We start from the raw sequence: 22,509 nt of genomic DNA, 5'->3' as shown, positions 1-22,509 counted from the left end.
GCTTGTGCCTGACCCTCGTGGAGCATCTGTGTGCCAGGGCCTACCAGTGAGCTGCTCCAGCCCCGAGCATCCCACAGCTGCATGTGTTGTGTCCCTTGGGGGGCTCAGCCAGCTCCACAAGGGTGCTCAGGGAGGTACAGGGCATGGGGTAAAATGGTGGCAATGCTTTAGGGGAGCTTTTGATACTAGAACAATCTGCTAGGTGACTGGTAAAAGTTGCAAGCTTAACTTTACAGCTTCCTGAAAGCAGAGGTATTATTTTTTACCTTTTTTTTTTTTCTTAGAATTTTCTTTGCATAGGGCAGTGGCACACAGCACACACATTTGCAGCTTACCAGGGCAAAGTACCTAGCAACCAGTGACGTTAAGCCCCTAATTGTTGTCTCAACCTGAGCTCCACAGCTTGGGAGCAGACATGCTGTTTGAGTCTCAGAAGATTTGCCCCAGTGTCTCAGTGGCAGGAACATCCCTGGAGCTGCTCAGCCCAGCCAGGCCGTGGTCCTCAAACACTCTGTGGTAGCTTTTGGTGGTTCATCCCACTGCCCTCCCTGGTGCTGGATCTGGCCCTGCCCCACTGCCCAGGCAGCCATCACCCTTCATTCTCCCACTCACCCCCGATCTCCTCCTCCTGTGCCCCTCTTCCCATTCACCTGCCAGCATCACCCCGTGTGCCCAGAGTGGGGCAGGAGGCCATGTCATCCCCTTTGCCCCTGCACTGAGGACCGTGGGTTGCCAGGCTGTGTTAACAATGCATCCTGCAGCCACCTTGCAGCACATGGAGCTGGCACAGCCACCCTGTCCTGATGGACACCCCATCCCCGGTGGACACCCCGCTCCCGATGGACACCCCATCCCCGGTGGACACCCCGCTCCCGATGGACACCCTGTCCCTGGTGGATACCCCATCCCCAATGGACACCGTGTCCCTGGTGGACACCCATCTGCGATGGACACCCCATTCCTGATGGGACACCCGTCCCCGGTGGACACCCCATCCCCGATGAACACCCCATTCCTGGTGGACACCCCATCCCCGATGGACACCCCATTCCTGGTGGACCCCCCATTCCCCATGGACACCCCATTCCCAATGGACACCCCGTTCCCCATGGACACCCCATTCCCCATGGACACCCCATTCCCGGTGGACACCCCATTCCCCACGGACACCCCATTCCCCACGGACACCCCATTCCCGGTGGACACCCCATCCCCGATGGACACCCCGTTCCCCATAGACACCCCGTTCCCCATGGACACCCCGTTCCCCACGGACACCCCATTCCCCACGGACACCCCATCCCCGATGGACACCCCGTTCCCCATGGACACCCCGTTCCCTATGGACACCCCATTCCCCATGGACACCCCGTTCCCCACGGACACCCCGTTCCCCACGGACACCCCATCCCCGATGGACACCCCGTTCCCCATGGACACCCCGTTCCCCATGGACACCCCGTTCCCCACAGACACCCCATTCCCGGTGGACACCCCGTTCCCCATGGACACCCCGTTCCCCACGGACACCCCGTTCCCCATGGACACCCCGTTCCCCATGGACACCCCATTCCCCACGGACACCCCATTCCCCACGGACACCCCGTTCCCGACCCCCTCGGGCAGCACAGGCGCAGGGGCCGCGCTTGCCGCAGCCGCCAGCAGGCGGCGCCGCGCCCCGCCCGCGCTCCCCTAGGGCCCGCCCGGCCGGGCCCCGCCGCTCGCAGCCGGGGCCCTGAAATGGAGCTTTCCGTGCAAAGAGTCACTGTGCCTTCAGCTACGGGCTAACAAATCACACCTGAGCACAGCTGGAGCTGCATGCACGTCTGTAAGTAGCTACAGCTGTACACAGGTACGGTCATACGTTTTTACACTATATTAACTATCATGGTTTATATTGTACTATTGTACAGGTTTTTATACTAAAAATACTAGGAAGGAATTCTTCGCTCTGAGGATGATGAGGCATTGGAACAGGTTGGCCAGAGCAGCGTGGGAGTGTTCCCGGCCGGGCTGGATGGGGCGTGGGGCAGCCTGGTGCGGTGGCAGGTGTCACATCACAGCTGTGATTGTTCCCCTCCAGCCTGGATCGGGAGGGTGGCCCCAGGCACTGCTGGGCTCCAGGCTTGGGCACCTCTGTCACCTCCAGCCCTCTTTGGGCAGCACCTGGCTTGGAGCCCCTCGTGCCCCACCCTGCTACTCAGCATTCCCCGCCTCTGGCATCACCTCAGCCACCTCCAGCTCACCCCAGAGGCACCGGACAGGACAGTAATTTTGCTACTTTTCCCATGTTCTTCAGCCTACATCCCACCCGTCCCCCCATCATGCCTGTCCTCTTTCCCTCCTGCCCCCATACGGCTTGCTGGTGGTCCTCAGCACTGGCAAGCCCCTCAACACGTGTCTGTCTGAAACTCATAGCAGGGGGTAGAAAACAACAGAAGGGGAAGAAGCCCAGTGGTTCTGCCTCCCTTTGGGGAGTCCAAAGGGAAAACAGCCAGCTGGATGAAGCATGTTAGGGCCAGCAAAAAGTCTCACCTTCAGTGCTGCAATTTTAACTGAATGCACTGTGGGGGTGTTTTTTATTATTTTTACTATTATTTGCCTCTCTGTGATGCCCAAACACCAAGCTCTGCTGTCACACTCCCTTTGGCAACACTTCTCACCTTGGGAGAATGTGGAGGACCTCTTTCCATAGCCCTGTGAGTGGAGCAGCTCCGCCAAATTCTGGTCACACACAGAGCCTGTACCTCCCTGCACTTCCAACAGATTCACAAGGACCCATGTGTATAGCAGGAATATAGCCAGGCAAAGGAGGAGTGACACCAGTTCCTCCCTTCTCACATAACTGGGGCCAGTAACAATGAAAAGCTCAGAAAAGCTCAGCTCCCATTACAGCTTGTCAGCCATGGACAAAGGATGCACAGGGACAAATCTGCATGCGATGAATCAGGCAAAGAAACGTCCTGCGAGTACTGTGGAGGGGAAAGACAACAGTTTTCTGGCATCCTATTTCATTTATTCCAACTTTATGTAACTCAGCTTTCTTAAAAGAGAAGAAGGCAAACAAATAAGAAAACTTCCCTATTCCTAAACAAAACAAAGTACAAACTGCGGATGAGAGCCAGCATGTGCAAGTTTTATATGAAAAAGCAGAACACCCTCAGATGTTAACAGAAAACAGCATCATTTTTACAATTACTTGGTTTTGCCTGGAAGTGTGTTTTCTTCTTTCATTTGCTCCCATTCATACACATCCACATATGCCCATCCCCAGCTTTCCAAAGGGGGTTCTTCCCCTGTCTCCTCCACTGCCACGTCCAAACCCCTGCAAAGGCACCAGGGCCCTAATTTAACAAAGCCCACCTGTGCCCTTCACACTTTGGATCTGAAATGTGGGTCCAAGAAGGGGGACAAGAAACAACAAACCATTTAAGAAAAGCCCAAGATGTTTACTCCAAGGAGAGGGCTTTTGCAGTTGCTCTAATAAGGATATCCATATTAAAAAAAAAAAAAAAAAAAAAAGAAAAAAAGGAAGAAAATAATAAAACCTCCTTGCTTAGGCAATGGGGAAGTTGTTTATTCTCAGCATCAGTGTGTTCTGTACAGAAAGAAATCAACAGGTGAATTAACAGCAGAGACACATCTCTCCTCAGCATGTCCAGCACAAAACCTCTCAGAGCACCTGGAATCACTTGGATTTAATCTATAGAAATGTGTATGTGGGCAGAGGAATGTGAGTGTGTGTGTATGTGTGTGTATGTGTGTGTGTGTGAGAGTGAGGGCCTTTACAAAGCAAGATATATACTGTAATTTACTTTAAAAAAGAAAAAGTTATGTGCTGAATAACAGATGCTCACTTCAATCCCAAGCAAAAATGGAGGGACAAGGGCAACTGCTTGGGAACGCAGGTTTTAGATGTTTTGCTTTTTCCTATCTAGAAATGAAGAAAAAATGAGTAAGAGAAAGAGAGACATTCCCTGGCTTGTTATCCTAAATCTACACACGCATCCTTCCACCCAGCCTCGGCAAGTTCATTTTAGCTCCCTCGGCATAAGCTGATCCTAAGAAATACTGTGCAAAAGCCCTTCAAATCCCTTGGAAAAACAAGCATTTAGCTTTGCTATCACCCAAAGGCCCCATGCTCCCACACCAGCAGCTGAAGCTGGGCCCCTGTGGAGTTGGCTGTTCCCCAGCACAAGCAAAGGAAGCACCCAAGAGCGTTGTTAGGGGACAAGGTGGCAGCTGTCTCATCTTTAGCCCTTTCCCTCACTGCTGCTTCCTTGGAGAACACATCCCAGCTGTGGTGGTATATTCCAGCTGGGAATCCGGGGTCTTTCTTCCTTCCCTCCCTCCCACACCACATCCCGTGCCAGGACTGATGGCTGGGCTGGGGCACAAGAGACTGACTGGCAGGACACAAGAGGCAGGTGACAATATTTACAGTCTTTGGTCTTGGGGAAGAGAGAAAAAGAGGGGAAAAGGCTGGGCTCTTTCAGTTTTTTTACCCTCTCCCACTCATAGCAAGGGGTTTTGTCCCCTGGGAGGGGTCAGGGAGCACATGGCACTCTGTGCTGGAGGGTGCAGAAAGATGCCGCAAAGCAGCAGGGAGGGCAGGGCTGCAGGGCGAGGAGCAAAAAAGACCAGTTCTCTGGTTTATGTTGGGTGAAAGACTAAGAAAGCAGTCCCTTCTCCTTGTAAAACCCCCACCACCTTCCCCTCCCGTTATCCCTCCCCTCCCCAGGAACCAGGCAGCTGAGGAAGGAGGGCAGCACCCAGTCTCTTCCAGAGCCTAAAGAGACATGCTGAAACCCATGTAAAATCCAGCACTGGGGCCACACTGAGCCACCTCCAGCCAGCAAGATCACATCTGTCTACTGGCTCCGCAGGGCGTGTGCTCCCCGGTCCTCCTGCTCATGGGCTGTGTAGAAGAGGTGACACTCGGGGTCCCCACGGATGGTGGGTGCACCCTGGATCACCTTCCCATGGATGGGATCCACGCACCAGCACTCGCCACGCTGCCCATTCACCGACATCTTGCACTGCATGGAGAGGAACATGACAAGTGTCAGGGTCAAGAGGACAAAACAAACCACTTCCCACGTCACCCAGCCCAAAGCCCCAGCACTGCCAGAGCTGGGGTTTCTCTGGTGATCTGGCACTAGTTTAGATTCAGGCAAAATCCATGGGATGCTGTACTCAAACCTCCCAGGGCCTGTGCTGCACCAGCAGTGTTACTCCAGCAGTCCAGGGTGAGAGCTGAACCTCTTTCCCCAGGGGCTGTATCAGGGACCAAGAAGCAAATTTTAATGAACCAAAGGACAAGTGTCCCTGAAACGCATCACCCTTTGCCAACTGGGGATGAAAGCATCCAAAGAGACAAAGATCCCTTAGCAAAGAGAGATGAGACAGACTGTCAGAGGAGCTGTATAAGATTCTTCTCACCTGCAGATTAGGCTAAACAAACATCAGATAAGGCCCCCACAGCCAGACCAAACTGAGATTCACTTGTCTCAGAACAGAGGCAGGAACCATGGTGCATCTGGACCCAGCCTCTGTCCTCCCAGTCTTGTTGGAGAAGAGAAAAGTTTCTTGGTCTAATAGTTATTGTCTTCCTCCTGCCCTGCAGTGCTGCAGGCACTTTGAACCTGATGTTCATCCCTCCAGCCCCAGCAGATACATTTCTGAACAGGTTGTAGTGGGCGATACAGAGGGTACTCCAAGCAGGCCAGTGCAGGCTGACTTGTTCCTCAGGCACAAGGAGCAGCAGAGACTCTTTTTTCTTCTGTAGCCCACAAAGCATCACTGCAGTGTCCAGGCTCATTCCCCAGACATGGCTCATCTTACAGGCAACCTGCCAGCTCTGCTCCATTCAGCCCCTCCAAGTGTGCTTGTGCTGGGGGATCCAGCCAGCTCATGGGGCTCTTCAGGAGTGGATGGGTGAGGGCCCAAGTGGGACAGAGACAGGAGAATGGACAGAGGGAGATTTCTGAGAGCAACCTGGTGTTTTTTTGGGGTTTTTTTTTAATGCTTCTGATGAAGGGGCAGAAGTAACCTTGAGTAAAAGGCCTAGCCATAAAAACAGCATGAGTCCCCTCCAAAGGCTCAGCTACAAGGAATCCTCATATCTAGGTACTAATCACAGATTACTCCAGTCAACCCTGCACCAGCTGTTGTTCCTGCTGTTTTTCCTGGCAGTTTTTTCCCCATTTCTCAACCACTGACACCTGGTGGTTTTGCATGAATGAAGCCAGGAAGTCAGAATTCAGACACACCAGTTTTCTGAGTTCTTCTGGGTCCCATAAAACCCTTCAGAAGCATGCTGCACCCCAACCCCCACTCTGCCTGGAAGGAATCCCTTCTGGAGCTGTGGGACCAGCCTCAACTTGTGGAGGAAAACCAGTGAAGTGCAGTAGAAACCTTACTGACTTCCAGAAGTGCCTTCTGCTTTGTCTGCAAATATTCAGTCCCTCTCTGCTTTTCTCCTGCAGCAGGGCCCAGACAGGACAAGATCTGGCTCAAAGTTCAAGAAAATAGACCTAGACAGATAAGCAGCTCTTGTGGGGAAGACAAACTAAACTGATTCTCCATCTCTGGACTGCCCACAGCCGTATGTGGATGTGGATTTCATCTCCACCTGCAAACTAGTGGCTGCAGATGCACGTGGGTGTAACTGAACCTCTCCATGCCACGTGCAGCATTTGCTATCTACCCCACACCTCACATCACACACACGGTATCAGCCCAGCCCTGAGCTATGCATGTTCTGTGTCTGCACATGGTGGGGACAGTGAGCCAAGGGCTGCTGCTGGAAGCACAGACAGACCCAGAGCCCCCACTCTCCCCACTTACCTGTTTGAGATTGTACAAGCCATGCTTGTCACAGTTGGGGATGTGAAGGGAGTAGAGGTGCTCCAGGGGCCCTCGCTCATCTGGCAGCCGCATGGTGGATATGCGTTCCAGGACCTGATCCAGCTCCTGCTGACAAGGGGTCTGAAAACAGCCCAGAAAGCAGAAAATAAATGTATTATCAGGACAATGGTTCCATTCAGCATTAACACTGTGGACAATGGGAACACCAGTAGGGATGAACACATGTGCATCCCTAAAGACACAGGTTTGCCACTGGGTCCTTGCTGCAGAGTTCAGCTCCAGGCACCCAAAATCAGAGTCATGCATAGACATGCACGTCTCCCATGTACCTGATGTGGCCAAGAGCCAACATAATAGCAGGTCCCAAATTATGGATACAGAGGAGAAACCTCAGAGAGGCTACCATGGCTCCCACTGGTGGTGGCAAGTGACATGAAGCAGGGCTAGTCCGAACAGATCAGGAGGATTTCCATATACATAGCCCAGAGCACACACCTGTGATGCAGTTTTGGCCCAGAAGTACAACTCAAAGGTATATGAGACTCCATGGGAGTGGAGGGAACGACCTGGGAATGGGAGTACCCCAAGCCAGCCTCTGGAGGCATCCTTCTTGCTCCACAGCAGCTCCCAGACAGGGCTTCCAGCCAAGGCAATGTGGTTGAAATATGCCTGATGTGAGCCAAAATGAGTCCATGCCTCTCTGATCCTGCAGCAGGTGAGGGGTTTTTTTTTTGCAAAAGAGCAGCAGCAGTGTGTGAGCTCTCAAAGTTGATGGTGCCTGCGTTTTATTTCGAACTTCTGTTCTGCCTAGTCCTTGGAAGGCATGAGGGCTCTTTTCAAGCTACTTTCTGTCCCTGTGCTCCCCAGATATTAATACTCTGTATGTTTACAGGGATGTATATTGTAGACGCTTTGGGGCGGGTTTCAATCTCCATCCCCATTCCCATCCCATCCAGTTGCCTGGATCAAACTTCCCACTAGAGGGAAGCCACGGCCAAGAACTGGATAACACACAAGGACAGACAAGAAGACTGGGAGGTCTTAGAGCACTCTCCCTGCTACAGGACGGTCACACAGGTCATTCTCGGGGCTTGTGGCATCCTTTAACCTGGACTGGGGCTGCCCTGCAGCAGGCAGACAGCCCTGCTTCCGGCCCCTCAAATCCCCTTGAGCCATGCCGGCTTAAGGAAAAAGGGTGTGAGAAAGCCAGTCCATGGGCAAGGGCATGCCTGCACCACTGCAGAGGTGGGTGTTTAGCCAGCAGAAGCCCCCCTTCCAGAAATGAAGCTGCAATGAAAATAAAGCATCCTGACCAGCATATCAAAGTTCATTAGATGGAGCATTCAGCCCCAGCATTAGGCCAAAAATGTTTGCTTCTCCCCAGTTTTTTCTTTCAATTTACTTTTTCTGTTTTTAAGACAGTTTATAGCAGATGACACCTAGGCTTTGCATTCAGCATTTCCCAGTAAGCCCACAGCTGCCCCACTCAGCTCCCCACAGCCCTGCCCTCTCACCCTGCCCGTCGACAGCCGTGACTTTTTGGAGTCCTCGTGGTTGTGATGGGCCTTGCTGACTTTGCCCATCTGCCGCTGCTGCTCGTTCACCTTCTCCCTCATCACTGCCAGCTCCTTCATGCCTGTCTTCATGGGTTTCCTCCCTCCAGCTCCACTCAGGATCCCCACGGTGCCATCCACGTGGTTCTCAGCAAGAATGCTCTCAGACCGGTCATCACCATTATCTGCAGGAGACGGGGCAGACAAGGAAAGTGTCCAGCTCAGTCAGGCGCTGCCTCACATGTTCATCCTGCCCTGGATCATTTTCAGACGTGGCTGGTTACCAAGCCATAAAATCTTTGCATGCAAAAATTTTAAATTGCATTAGCCCTTTCATCTGGAAGGTGAGAATAGACTCTTTCGTTCTGGAGTTATTACCACTCTAAAAGACAGTTTAGAGAGCAGGGGAAATTGCTGCTGGAGAAGTCCTTTCTGGCTTTTCTGTGACCTTCTAAATTACTTCCCAAGAATGCAATTTTCCCATTAGAAGTCCAGTTGGATTAGAGATGCCAAGTGTACTTCAGCTCCAACACTTAAAACCACAGTGATTAGTAACAATACCTTGAGTCCATCTGTCATCCCCCAGAGTATCTCCAGGAATACTTACTCAGTATTCATGCGTTAAAATAAATTCTCAGGTCTGCTTTCAAAAACACCTCACCTCTGTACTGTGGCCATGTGGCCACCCTAATATCCTTTGGAGATCCTGCCATTTCAGTGATCATCAGCCTTGCCATACCATCCTTCCCATTGTTTCTCATACACTCTGCTACTCATTTAACTTCTACATTCTTCTGCATTTGGTCACTTCTGCTGACAGTGGAACAGTCACAACTCTGCCGCTGCTGAACGCCACAAGATCCCAGTTAGTTCAGCCATTTCAAAATCAGTTAGCAGAAATCTGGGGATTTCTGGTCTTTTTCCATCTGCTCTGCTGTGCTTTATGCATTTTCCCAATTCACCAGGAATTTGTGAGAGTAAACCTTGCCACAGCAGGACACAATGGTCACAATACTGCAGCCACCAGTCTCTTTGGACTTTGCACTGGCAATGAAGACAGATCTCAATTCCTCCTGTTTGCTCCAAACATGCAGGAGGTGACAGTTGATCACTCCTTGTTGCCTGCTCTGATCTGGTGGGGCAAGCACATCTAATACTACAGTTGAATAGAATATTGAAGCTGACCCTGAATTAAACTGGGACTTCATGCAAGACCTCCAGAGGTGCCTTCCAGGCCAAATTAGGATTGAACCCACAAATGCACATCACCTCCCAGTGCAATAACCCAGGCCAGGCTTTGTACATCTCAGTATGTATCTCTCTACATAAGACCTCTTCAGCAGCTCCATAGGTACCATACCAGGGGACAGACCAGGCTGTTCTGGTGATGGTGACAAACAGGAAATGTATTTCAGTATTGCCAAGGAAGAACTGTAGCACCCAACTTCCCAGCATCAGAACTTTCTCTGGCACCTCTAGTTTCAACTTTCCAGTATTATGGAAGTCAGGCACTTATCTAGTGGTAAAGAAATCATATCAAACTGTGCATGATGCAGGGCAAGCAATGCTTTAGGTCACATAACAGTACTTAATTTATGGATCTCTCCTGCTTCTCAGAGGACCAAGCATACAGAGCATTTACAGCTACTAACAGTTTCTTTTTTCAGAATCTGCATGATGATGTTTATCCCTACTGTCAGCATAGCCTTACTGTCATGACAGAGTGAAAAATCACAATAGAAAGTGTTTTATTTCTGCCACAGCTTTCTAAGTTAGTTCTTTCTTACTCTTTTCAGGTATTACAACCCCAAGCTCATAAAGGAGAAACTGTGAGAAGCATTTTGTCTGAACTTACTCAGCAAACATGCAGCTACCTGATGCCAAGATGGCCCAGGTGAGCTGGATCAAGGAGCCATCCAGCCCAGCCTGCCATTAATGAGAAACCATCAGCAGCTGCTTGGGAGCAGAAGGACCATTCCCAGTCTGTGCTGTAGACCAGCAATAAGAGCACTTTCATGGTTGAAGGCTGCATCTGACCCACAGGATTCAAAAGCCACCAAAGACCCATCCCTCAGTGGATTTGTCCAGTATCTTTTTGAACTTCTTCATGATTTGTAGATATACTAAATGCATTTGGTCTGCAGGTTTTTAGCTGCTTAGGTAGCAACTGAAAAGCAAACATAGGGCAAAACCAATCTGGCAAAGCCCATTACTTTCCTCAGTTCTGGTTCCAGATGAGAATTGAGACCAGGTTTGATAGCCAGATGGGCAAGCTCAAAGTCTAAGCTGCTGTCTGGTGATTACCATCTGGCCATCATCCTAGAAGTCAGACAAGCAATATTTTGAGCAGGAATATTCTGTTTATACACCAGTCTCCCCGTTAATTAGAAACACATAGTAAGAAGAGAGAAGGCCATGAGGCCACCTTTATAGAGAATCAACTGAAAAAGCACCATGAAGACATGGGCAAGGCTGGAGAGGCAAGGCTGGCTTAGGAGAGTTTTAGCCTTCTGACCTCTTATGTGCTCCTCTTCTTAGCGCCTCCCAAGTTGTCAACAACAGCAGAACAAGGGCAGCAGCAGGGCAGGTTCTAAGATACGCTGCAGTTCCCTGCTTCATTCAGAAAAAGATGGTACAAACTGACAGAAAAGCAGCAAACTGGAAGTGATGTCTTGCCCCATCCATTCTCACTCGTTCCTGCCTCCAACTAAAATACATCGACATCTGCCCAAGTAAGCACTGTGCTAGTAAATGAAGGCGAGCTGGTAAGCCTCTTGTCGGCTGATTCATTCACAAAACCTGCTTCTGATAATATTTTTGTACATTTTTCTCACTTTCCAATGCTAACAAGTATCAGCCCAAAGAAAACCACTGATGGGAGTGGAGTGTGCAAGCCAATGTGTGTGAACACACCCAGGGACAGAAGAGATTGGTCTTGGCTCCCCAGGCACCATCACAGGAGCAAGACTGGATCAGCAGCCAGGAAGGTCTAGCTGCTATTGACTGTAAGCTCTCCTCTCTAAGGCCAAGTCAGCCATGGTGAGCCATGCCTTTGACCCTGCTGCCAAGGCTGATGGCAGAGCCCCACAGCAGCTTTTCCCTCTCCCAAATCTGGTGCTCCTCTTAAGCGAAGCTATCCTGACTTGGAGCTTCCAGGGGTGGCTTCATCCCAGGGGAAGGGAGATGAGACAGAAGACGTTGGCCCCATGTGCAGAGCACCAGCGTTTCTTTCAGGACAAGCTGTATGCACAGGAGAAGGCTGAGAACCAGGTGTGAGGGACCACATTTGAAAGAGCAAAAGGGCCGGGGAGCAACAAGAGTGGAGAGATAAAGACTCGAGGTCAGGACAGCACAGAGCATGACACAAGCCAAATAACCCCTCTTACAGCCAGATAACATTTTCTAATGCTGCTGAAAAACTGCAAGTCATGCTTGTTTATTACAATCCATGAACTAATGAAGCCACCTACCACCCCTACTAGCATGGGATGGGCAGGTATGTAATAGCCTCAAGACACAGAGCCCTGATCTGTCATCCTGACCACGCCTTTTTGCTGACCAATTTCAATTCACTAACTGTATCTGTAAGGGAGTGGTGCCAAACTCCAAAACAATTGTTTTATAGTTCTTTCTTACGGCATGTGGAAAACATCTCCTGTGTTATTTCGGATCAAAAGGTAGAGAGCTTTGTGCAGGGTGGGACAAGTGTGGCAGGAATCTAAGCAGATAGCTGAAGTTCTCCTGAATGCTGATGTAGAGTCCATTAAACACCTCTCTACTTGCCAAGAAAACGATTTCTTTATGGCCTTTTTCAAGGAAAATTCCCATTTGCTTCAATGGGACGAGGACTTGGCTGAGGGAAAAGCCTGTTCAAATGGCCATCAGTTAACGTCTGTAGGGAGCTGCACCGTCTCGCCAACATTTTCAAAAGCAACTACCAATTTCCAGTGCTAAAATTTTTGGGAATCTGGTTTGAGACCTCTAGACACCTCTGCCGAGACAGCTGAGAAACAGAGGGGCTGAAAAACAACCTGTCACTTCCAGAGCTATGAGAAAAAATGTACCAAACAAAAAAAGGCAGCTGCCTCAGGTTAAAAATATATTTTTATCCCTTTGAAGAGCCCTGAAGCGTATCAGGGCTGCGGAACAGGCTGGAGCCAGTAGCACTCAGCACAGGAGGGCCAGGCTCTATCACGGGGAGCACACACCATGCCAAGGACTGCAGCCACCCTTGCCAGTGCTGCTCCTGCTCTCTCTGCACTTGCTTTCCTTCATCAACAGCTTGCACAGAGGGTTTCACGTGCATTTGCGTATCTGCCCAAGGTGTTTGTAGTGTTTAAATGCTGATTAAGGTCCCAAACCCACAGGAAGTTTCACCCAAGTGGCCTTCAACACCCTGCCTGAAACCCCACTAACTGGGGGTCCCAGCTGTGTCCTGGGCTGGATGTGGCTTACATCTCCCTCCACAGCAATCACAGCCTGCAATGGCCAACACTCTCCTTCTGAAGATGTCTAAGAGCTTTGCAGTTCATTAATCACCCTGAAGACAGAAAGGTGTTTATCCTGAATTGTACACGGTTAAAGAAAACAAAAAAAAAGAGCACAGAAATATTTGAGAGTGATGCCCAAAACCATGCATGGAATATATGGGCAAATCCAGAAACTCAAGTCCTGGCCTGGCACTGCACCATGTACAGGAGTGATCACACTTGGGGTTGCAGGAATGCAGCATCCATGAAGAGTCTTTTCACCCTGAGTAGCTGTCTTATCTAGGTTTGGCATGTTTTTTGTATCTTTTAGGTTTTTTTGTCTGCAAGTTCTATCATTTCAGGATAATTTAAATGCCTTATTGCTTGCCACTTTTTATTTTAAGGAGAAAAGCTGCCTGTCCCAGGCTGCCAAGAGGCCAGTGCTTTTCCTGTGTAGCCTGAGAGCAGACAGAGCCTTTAAGCCTGATCTTTCATATGCACAACAGCCCCACTAGAAGAATTGTGGGAAGGTAGGGAAGGAGCAGACAAACCCCAACCACATCCCTGCAACCTCTGGTTCATCAATCTGCAAAGTACTTCAATAAGAGCCCTGGGCAACGGTGCAACAGCTCTGGTGTGTGTGTGTTATGACCTGGAACTCAGAAGCCTCAGAAAAACTTTGCCAACAAGTCTTACACTGGCATTGCAATTTCCTCATCGCAGGAGCTGCCAAGAACAAAGCCCACCCTTACACCGAGGATCTCTGGCCCCCACCCTACCCCCAAAAAGGACCCAGGGTTTGCTGATTACCACTGCCAACCTGCAAAGCACTGAGCTGTGGCACAGCAGCCATCCACACTCAGCTAGCAGCAGAGGGACAATGTGGGAGCACCATCATCAAGCCCCATCATGGTCTGGCCCCATCATCATCAAGCCAGTTTGGATGGTCTGTCCAGAGGTAGATTAAACCAATGCACCCACTCAACTTTCACTCTTCACTTTGCACAAAAGTGCATCTGGAAATGCCACAGAGAGAGCATAAGCAATGGGCTGTGTAGGAGAGGGAGCAATGGGAGAAGGGCACACATCAGAGAAGTGTCATCTGCCTGGAACAGTGTCACAGAGGGTGAGCATGGATGCTCAGGGGAGGGGCAGAAAAGAAGACCATTACAGAGCAATTCTTCCTCTGCTCTCCTTCTGGCTATCAGCAGTTCAGAAACCAAAGCTATTTTATCTAGACTAGGTTTAACAACCATTGACAGACCTAAGAGGGAAAAGCTGTGCATGACCCCTTCTGGATTCAAGTACAGGGACACCCCCATATTGCTTCCTGTCCCCTCTCCTCAGCCAATAGCCTGTTCTGCTTAGCCTCATCCAGTTCTGCACAGGGAACATGTCATGTTTAAGCTGTTGATTTGGTTTCCAAGAACTTAAAAGTCCAGAGGCGTCTGTGCCACCCAGCTTTTGCAAGGACTGGCATGAAGACCAGTCATCCCAATCTCTCAGAAACACAGGCTACCATCATGGGACACTGATCACTTGAGAGCATTTCTCCATCTGCTGAAGAGCTCCCCGGGACTCTCTGCCTGCCTGCACTCCCAGGGTTATTTCATCACACCAACTTGCTCAGTATCAGTGAGGAATTGCACACCACAGCCAGAAAATTCCTGCATTAGTCTCCAAGAGCTTGCTTTACCTCTGTGATAAGCTGTCCACAAAGCACTCTCAGATCTCCTGGGGCCAAAAGCCCTAAGGGCTCTGCAAGCACTTTTTTTTTTTTTTTTTTTTTTTTTTTTTTTTTTTTTTTTTTTTGCCATGAGATCTTTTCAGCTCATCTTACTAGCAGGGAAGGCAGGACTGGGGAGGGAACAGGGAACAGCATGTTCTGGCCAGGGGTTGCTTAGCAAGCTCCTCTCCCTACCCTGAGCAGCTGGCACTGAGGGGTGATCCAAGGGGCACCCAGTGCTTTCCTTTGACTCCAGCATCCTACAGGAAATGCTTTATGCTCCTCCAAAGTGCCAGGGACACTGACTCCGGGCAGCACAGCTTTCAGCAACTTGCTTTGCTCTCTTTTCTCTGCCTCTTCCGGGTGGCTGGAGAGCTCAACTTTCCCTCCTCCACTAACCTAGGTCCAGAGCCAGAGGAAAACCTCTTACCACTGCACAGTGCCGTTAGCACACCTGTGCACCTCTGCACACAAAGGCCTCCAGGATCAAGGGAGAAGTAATACTGACATAAAGCTGATGTCAGATGAGGATAGAAGAGGGACTGAGATGTCTCTTCCCCAGGGCTTTACTTCAAACAGACTTTACTTTTTTAACTATGTTTGTAGACTGGTTTCCCAAGGATACAGGATTTGTGCAATTACACAAACTACCTCTGTGTTTTTGCATGTGTGTATGTTTGTATGACTGCCTGTCTCCCTATTACTTCTCCTCTCCCTCCACCTCTCAATATATCTACAAACACGTCAGCAAATGCCAACTGCATCTCAAACAGGAACACAATTCACAAAAATAGTTTCATTTCCACCATTTCATGGAAACCTGCAACCAGGCTGAAGAGAGACAAAATAGCAGGGTATGTTTTGCAAGTTTTCTTTCCAAATGATTTGACTGAAGGGCCAAGTAGCACATTATCAGTGCACTCTGTGCAGACCCAGCAAAGCACAAACCACCACTGGGGAAGGTCTGTTCCAGTCCTCCTCCTAACCAGCAGTGAGCCTGCATGTATTATTTGCAACATCCTGCTCTCTCCCACACCAGCTGTTCACTGTGTGCCAAGAATGGTGAGAATGCTGTTCAGGACCCTCAAAAATGCAGGACAATGCTTCAAGGCCCTTCATTTAGCAAGCTTCCACTTACAATCCTGCTTTTCTTTCACCACTTCTCCCGAGCACGGAGCTGCTGTGCATCCCTGTGCACACCTACAGCAGAGACATTCTGGACTTAGCTAAAAGCTGAGGAATCAGAGGGTCTCATCTCATGGCTGATGACAGTGTTTTTGTGCATGTACTTAATCTCAACACGTGTGAAGGCAGCATGCTCAGGGGAAAGACCCTTAACGCGTCTGGAAGGTTTTGCTGAGTGAGGCTCTCCAAGCTCCCTGCCACCATAAAAGCATTCCCCCTTGTTAGTGAACCGTATCTCAGCCTTTTCAACACAGTTCTACAATTAGCCCTCTGCAAAGCTCCAACCTTCCCAGCAGAACCAAAGGAATTAACTTGAAAATACTTCCCAGCTTAAATTAATTGCATTGCAGCTTCCCAATTTGACATTGACCCTGTCTGTAAAATCCCCAGAGTAGTTACCAGTTAGCCATTAAAGGCTTCTGCCCGAATGAAAAAAGCCATTAATCCTACCAGACCAAGTCTCTGCTCTCCTTCCCTGCTCACTCACTTGCATCTGTGTGGTCTTCAGGCACCCCAAGAAGCCAGAACCAATTTCTAGTATAAGATCAGAAACTAAATCCTTGGTTCCTATGAATTTCCAGATTAGAGGTGAACCACAAAATCACCTTACTCATTTCCTATAGGTTTAACTGCTGTGTTTGAATTATCTGTATTTACACAATGGAAACATGGGCTCATCTCTAACCCTGAGTCCAAATCTATCAGGAGTTTTGCATCCCACAGTCCAGAGTATGCAAGAACAGAAGAGTTTTCCTTTCCTCAGCCTCCATGAGGGTGCCTGCATGTTCATTACTGTCTAGATGATCTCTGTTTGGCATTGGGCTGCTGCACCTCTCTTTTTTGCAGGAGAGTCAGATGCTGCCAAAATTACAGGAACTGTGAATCTCAGCAAGGCTGATTTCCAGGTATGACGCTCTGCAGCCTGCCAGGAAGGACTGATGAAGGATGATCTCTGACCTTACGATCTGATGGACACACAATCACAACAAGAAACTCTTCAAAATCACCTTAAATGTTTCTGTCTCCCTCATATATTTTGGAAAAAAATATACTATACAGGACCTTTTCAGACCATTCTCCTATTTTTAAATTATTACATTTATAGTGTAGGCAGCAACAAGCAAACACCATGGTAGTTGCAAACAGACTGCCAAAGATCAGTTTGAACCTGCACAGAGATGCAGTACTCGAGGAAGTACTCACCTCTGTCCATGTCTCTTGGATAGGGTGCTTTAGCCAAATACAAGTTGTCTTGCTTCAAGGGGAGAGAGGTGGCTGAAGGAATTTTTGTCAGTTCTTTCATATAAGAAGGGAGATAGTCTCTGAAAATGCCCTCTGCCTGTTCCAGCTCCTCAAGGATAAACAAAAGCTCACCAAAAAGATGTCCTCTGGCTCTGGAAGCCCAGCTGCAATTCACTGATTTGTAGTGACCACTTGGTGCCTGTTCACAACCCCCGTCAGGATCACTGGCTGGTGGGGAAGTGGCTCTGGACTCAGCATGAGCAGAGGAGCCTGTGGCAGAATCCTGCACAATCTGGGAAGGCTGTGTGCAGCACAACCAGAAATCTGACTTTGGACCCTCAAGAAAGGTAGAAAATTCCTCAAAACTAGGAATTAAAAATCCCCAATCAAACAAAAAACAACCCACAAATAAAGCAAAAGACCCCTTAAAATGCAAAAAGGTGCTTCATCCTGCCTGTGAGAGCCATCTCTCGCCTATCTCAGGTATTGCTCTGCTCCCTTTCAGCCACATTGGCTTCTCCAGTTATTAGGCATACAAATGGAATGAACTTCAGTCATTTGTATGACTAGTTTTTAAATAACATCTCACTTTTCCAAAGTCAATTTTCCAGACAGCAGCTCAGGCCAGGGCTCCCCTCACCACCCACCCAAAGCTCATTGCACATTTCCTAAAGGTCTGCCTTTTACAAAACACACTATTATTACAGTAATTTCTTTCTAATTTCTCAGAAAGTCTGCCAGAGCCCAACGGCCAATACCATCAGTGTCACGTTAAGGTCCGCTGGACCCACTGCACCCATGCAGCCCCTGAGCTTTGCACCTTAAAGCCAATCCTGTTTGCTTTTTCCCCAGAAACCTGCATTCCCCAGGCACAAAGCATAGGTGCCTCCAAATAAAACCAGAACACTGAACCGTAGGTAGAAGAGGGAGTATCTGCTGCAATTTAATTGAGCCTTTTTTGCCCATGAGCATCTCCCAGCTGCCTCCAGCACTCACAGTCATTATCTTCCCTCCTCATGAGGGCTATTACTTAGTTGCTATATCCCACATTTAAGCCACAAGTTGAGCTGTTCCCAGATTGTGTTTTTTTCTCATTTGACATCCAAGCTAAGCAACACCATAATTGTTTCAGGTTATGTCAAGACACTTTGCCCATCTGTTCTTGGGGCAGTATTTCAGCCAGTTTTGCAGTCACTTTGCTCAATTTCTGAAGGGACTGAGCCAGGTCTTGCATGTGTATTTGTTACACACAATTACTATTTATCTTAGTATGTGCATTTACTGAAACAAGGCAACTGCCACTCTCTAAGGATAAAGTCTTCACTGATACAGTACTGCTACTGAAAAAACCAGGAGCTTTGACACAATTAAGACTTTGCAGATTCATCCCACTGCTGACCAGCACATGCACACATGCAGGAACACAATGAAATGTTCAAACTCATGGGCACTCTACCAGAAGGCAGCAGTTTGATCTGTAATAATTGTATGTGCCATACAAGGGCCATGCACAGTCAAGTAATGCAAGGCACCTTTACGGTCCCTCAGCGACTTCCAACCTCCAATGCCCACAGGATGGCCACATCCATGCCACTTGGCCTTCAGAAGGGGAAGCTTCCTCCCCACAGGTGTGAGGGAAGCAGTGCCAGACAGCCTCCTCCTTCACTCTGATGATGTTGCTTTAGTCTCTTGCCTTTTTTCTATAAAGGGCTGGATCTCATTTTGTTTGAAAAAGACTCTCTATTTTGGGCCACCCATGAAGCTGCCCAAATTCAAACCTCGGGAGTTTGTAGACTCCTGCTGAGCAAAAGGCAGGAAGAGAGTGTCATAAAACTGTGGCAGAGGAAGAAAAGACAGGGGAACATCAGTAGCTGCATTCCAAAGGAGGATGGAGGCATGGCAAAGCTTAAGAAACAGACCACCACAGAACACAGTGACAAATGTGATAACCCAGCTGAACTACTGGAATGGAAGCTGGGGTGCACATCAGTCAGCTTTCCATTTGTGTACAGCCTGCCAGCACACTCAGCACCAAGCACCCTGGTGTGTTTGCTTTACACCTGATCTACACAGCACCCCTTTCTTGGCCAGACAATCTGGATACTACTTAAAGCCTTGGAAGAGATCCAGACATGTGGCAAAGAGCACTTGAAAAGTGGGATCTGATGATACACTGGGTGGGATGGCCCCCAAGTTAGAGAAAACTACCTCTGCCTTTGTAAACGATCCAAACAGTGAAACACTGAGCTTCTGCAAGGAAGTGCAGGGAATCCCCCAGCTTCAAGGAGGACTGGCAACCCCATGGAACTCACCCCAAAATGCCAAACGCCATAAGCTGGCTTGTCGCATATGGATGTTTACATCCCAACTCCAAACCAACCCGGAACATGATGCACACCTGACGTGGGTCAGCCTCCCCAGCCACAGCCCAGACAGCTGCTCTGCAGCAAGTACAGCTCACACTGTACTCTGCTCATGTTGGAGCGTGCAACAGGTTTTACCTGGCCTTTATCTTTGGCATTTTACAACCCCCAAATTTTCAAAAAAAAAAAAAAAGTAATTTAAGGGCATGTAAGTCCCCAAGCAGAGGCTCTGGGGAAGGAGCTCACCCAGGGGGCACTAAACCATCCCAGGAGCCCTAAGGTGGGAGGCTGTCAGTAGGCAGATTGCCCCGGAGTGCTGTAACTCGCACTGCTCTCAGACAGACCACCAACACTGGAAAGCACTGTAACCACAGCCATGCCAGAGGCAAGGGGGCAGGAGCCAAGGAGGCAGTGGGGAACAGTCCCCAGCAGCTACATACTCCCTTTCATCAGTGCCCAGAACAAAAGCACTGCTGCACTATTCCCCATCAGGAAGCAATGGGCACCCGCACCAACCTCCACCACACTTGGTCCATAAAGCTCCACTTCATTGGAGCCACTGTTGCTACATCTGTTAGTGTTTTAAAGCACATACATCTGGCTTAATTGAGCACTTGACTTTATTGCTGCTTTATCTCCATTTTTTAAACAGGCCTTGGGGAGAGGGCTTTGTATTGGTTCTTTTTTCATTCTTCCTTTTTAAATTTTTTTCCACTAAATTCCCACCTGAAGCATGAACAAAAGTCACTGTGACAGCTGCTCACAATGTCTGAGGCTGCTTTTAAGAAAGTCTCCTCTCTAAATAATAAACCTCACGCTAAATATTCTGGTTTATGTGCTACAAAGCTGCAGACTTCAACCCCACCAATCCTCCCTTCCCACTCTGTTTCCCCAGCAAAAAATCAGAATTATTGGCAGAAGGTGGTGTAGTACATGTCAGGAAGAAAGAAAAAAGATCTTGCTGCCCCTGCTGTCTCTGAAACTTTGCCAAATTACAACAAACAGGAAAAGCAGAATCAAAACACAGCCCCTGTGTCCCCCTCCAACCACCCAGTGCAGACTGTGCTGGTGCCAGCTACCACTCAACACTGCGAGAGTCCTCTGGTACATCCTTCCAGGTGGCCTGAACAACAGAAAAGCCCAGCTCAGGAAGCCTGCATTTGATGCATGCAGTGCTTGAATCCCTTCCAGAAAGTACAAGGGTCCTTCATGCCCCTTCATGACTGAGGAGAGGTTACCTGAAATGCCCTCTCCCAGTTCCTATATGCCTGTTTCCCTGTGAAACAGAAGCCAGGCACACAGTAGCTGGAAACATAGAGGAGCACTGGCTGTAAAGTTAGCTGTTTTCCCACTAAGCTACCCCAAATATTTTGCAGTCACTGGGAGAACAGGACTGGTGCCTCCTGGGGCAAGGAATTTGGGCACCTTCGCTGGCCTGTGGCCTCCTCACAGGGGCCCTTGCCCAGCATCTTTCCACAGCTTTCAGGCCATGATGTGGGATGGGCACCATCCCAGACAGCATTTCTCTCACTGCAGACTGAGGCTGAGACTGCTCAGCTGCTGGCCTGACTGCCATGGAGCACCAAATGCACACAAATACATTATGCTGCTAAATGCTAACACAGAATGCAACCCACACAAGCAGCCCAGGAGCTCTATACCTGCTAAAAGCAGAATGACCTGCTGAAATCAGGACTATTGCAGCTTCAGGCTTACTTCAGTAAGTGATGCTTCATCACAGCACCACACGTCATGGCCGTGATGCAGCAATCCCCACAGTCTGTTTCAGGCACCCAGAAGGAAGCTCCTCAGTTACACCACCACTTTCTTTTTGTGCCCAGCAGATATGCTCCTCACCCCCCACCAGCCATCTCCCAAGCGTCCTGCCCTGATCTCATCTCCTTGTTCTCTTGCCTGCTACAAACAAGAGAATCCTCTTCAGCCAGTGTCACACCTTGTGAACTCTGTGGCTTTCAAACCTTCCAATGGAAGCAGGCATCAATGTCCTGCCTGACCGCCTCCTATGAGAATAAGATATTCAAAGCACTGTCAGCTCTCCCAATGCTGTGCTCCAGTTTGATTTCATGCTGCAGTGCTGAGGCCAGCCATCCTTTATCCCTGCTGCCTGGTATCTTTTCTCCCATGTCTAAACACAAAAGCCACCCTTGAAGCAAGCAAAAAGCCAGGCGTACTAGCAGAGCTGAATGAGCTCCCCTGGTCCTTCCTGTCCCAGTCCAACAAGACTTCAAACCCAGGAAAAGAAATATCTGAATAGTGAAGTGAAAGAGAGTCAAAATGTAATTAAACTCTGCACTTCCTATCCCAAACTGGCAATAGATGTTCCCATGTGTTTGATAATTACTCAGGCATTCCTGTTTCATTAGAGAGGAAAACAGAGCTGTCTTTAACAAGACAAACTTCTGGATTCCTTGGGAGGAAGGCAGTAAGCAAATTACAGTCTCCAAACGTCTCCCTGCCCTCCTCTCTTCCTTGAGCACAGCTCATAGGCACAATCAGAGACATCTTTCCTATGAAAAAATCCCTCTTTAGGCTTTACAGCTTGACTCTACCTGTGAGAACACCAAGTTATCCTCAAAAGGATACCCCATCTTCTATAGTTAGGGAAGGCAGAGAATTTATGTAGTGCTAAACAACCCACACTGACACCCCCTTCAACCACAACAGACAGAGGGGACAGCAGATCAGCAGATGGCCTCTGCAGCATTGCTTCCCAGGGAAACGGAGCAGTCAGGGAATGAGCTGCTCCTCTGTGACCAGCAGCTGACATCAGGAGGACTGCAATGACTGATCATCTCCCCTGCTTCTGGAAACCAGTGACACAGGGACTTTCCAAGCCAGAGGCTGTGCATGGCTCATCACATTTCTTAGCCATCCATCCATCAATTTCTATACTTCCTTTTAGATGCCATTTATATATTAAGGTCATTTCCAACTTCTTACAGGAGTGACCTTCATAGTTCAGCTCTGTGCCCTGCTTGATCTTTTCATGGAATGCCAAATGAAACTGAAAAATAGTGATCTTCTTGTTCCTGCTTCATAGCTTTCCCTCAGCCCACAGGAACAAGTCAGCAGAAAGACCT

General features: G+C 49.1%; 1 protein-coding gene across 1 annotated transcript in view; it reads right to left on the bottom strand.

The window, feature by feature from the left end:
- Positions 1 to 3,556: 3,556 nt before the first annotated feature.
- Positions 3,557 to 22,509, bottom strand: part of IGFBP2 (insulin like growth factor binding protein 2) — a 57,556-nt gene continuing 38,603 nt past the window's right edge. Inside the window, exons 2-4 of the mRNA XM_021526187.3 lie at positions 8,385 to 8,608; positions 6,850 to 6,990; positions 3,557 to 5,039 (exon numbers count right to left, since the gene is read on the bottom strand). Of these exons, the coding sequence (XP_021381862.1) occupies positions 4,872 to 5,039; positions 6,850 to 6,990; positions 8,385 to 8,608 (533 nt within the window). The 3' untranslated portion in view covers positions 3,557 to 4,871. The remainder of the gene's footprint in view (positions 5,040 to 6,849; positions 6,991 to 8,384; positions 8,609 to 22,509) is intronic.

Source organism: Lonchura striata, chromosome 7 (genome assembly GCF_050655825.1).
Source record: "Lonchura striata isolate lonStrDom1 chromosome 7, ASM5065582v1, whole genome shotgun sequence".
Classification (NCBI taxonomy): Eukaryota; Metazoa; Chordata; class Aves; order Passeriformes; family Estrildidae; genus Lonchura; species Lonchura striata.
The sequence above is the reverse complement of the archived record's forward strand: the minus strand, read 5'-3'. Positions and strand labels throughout refer to the sequence as shown.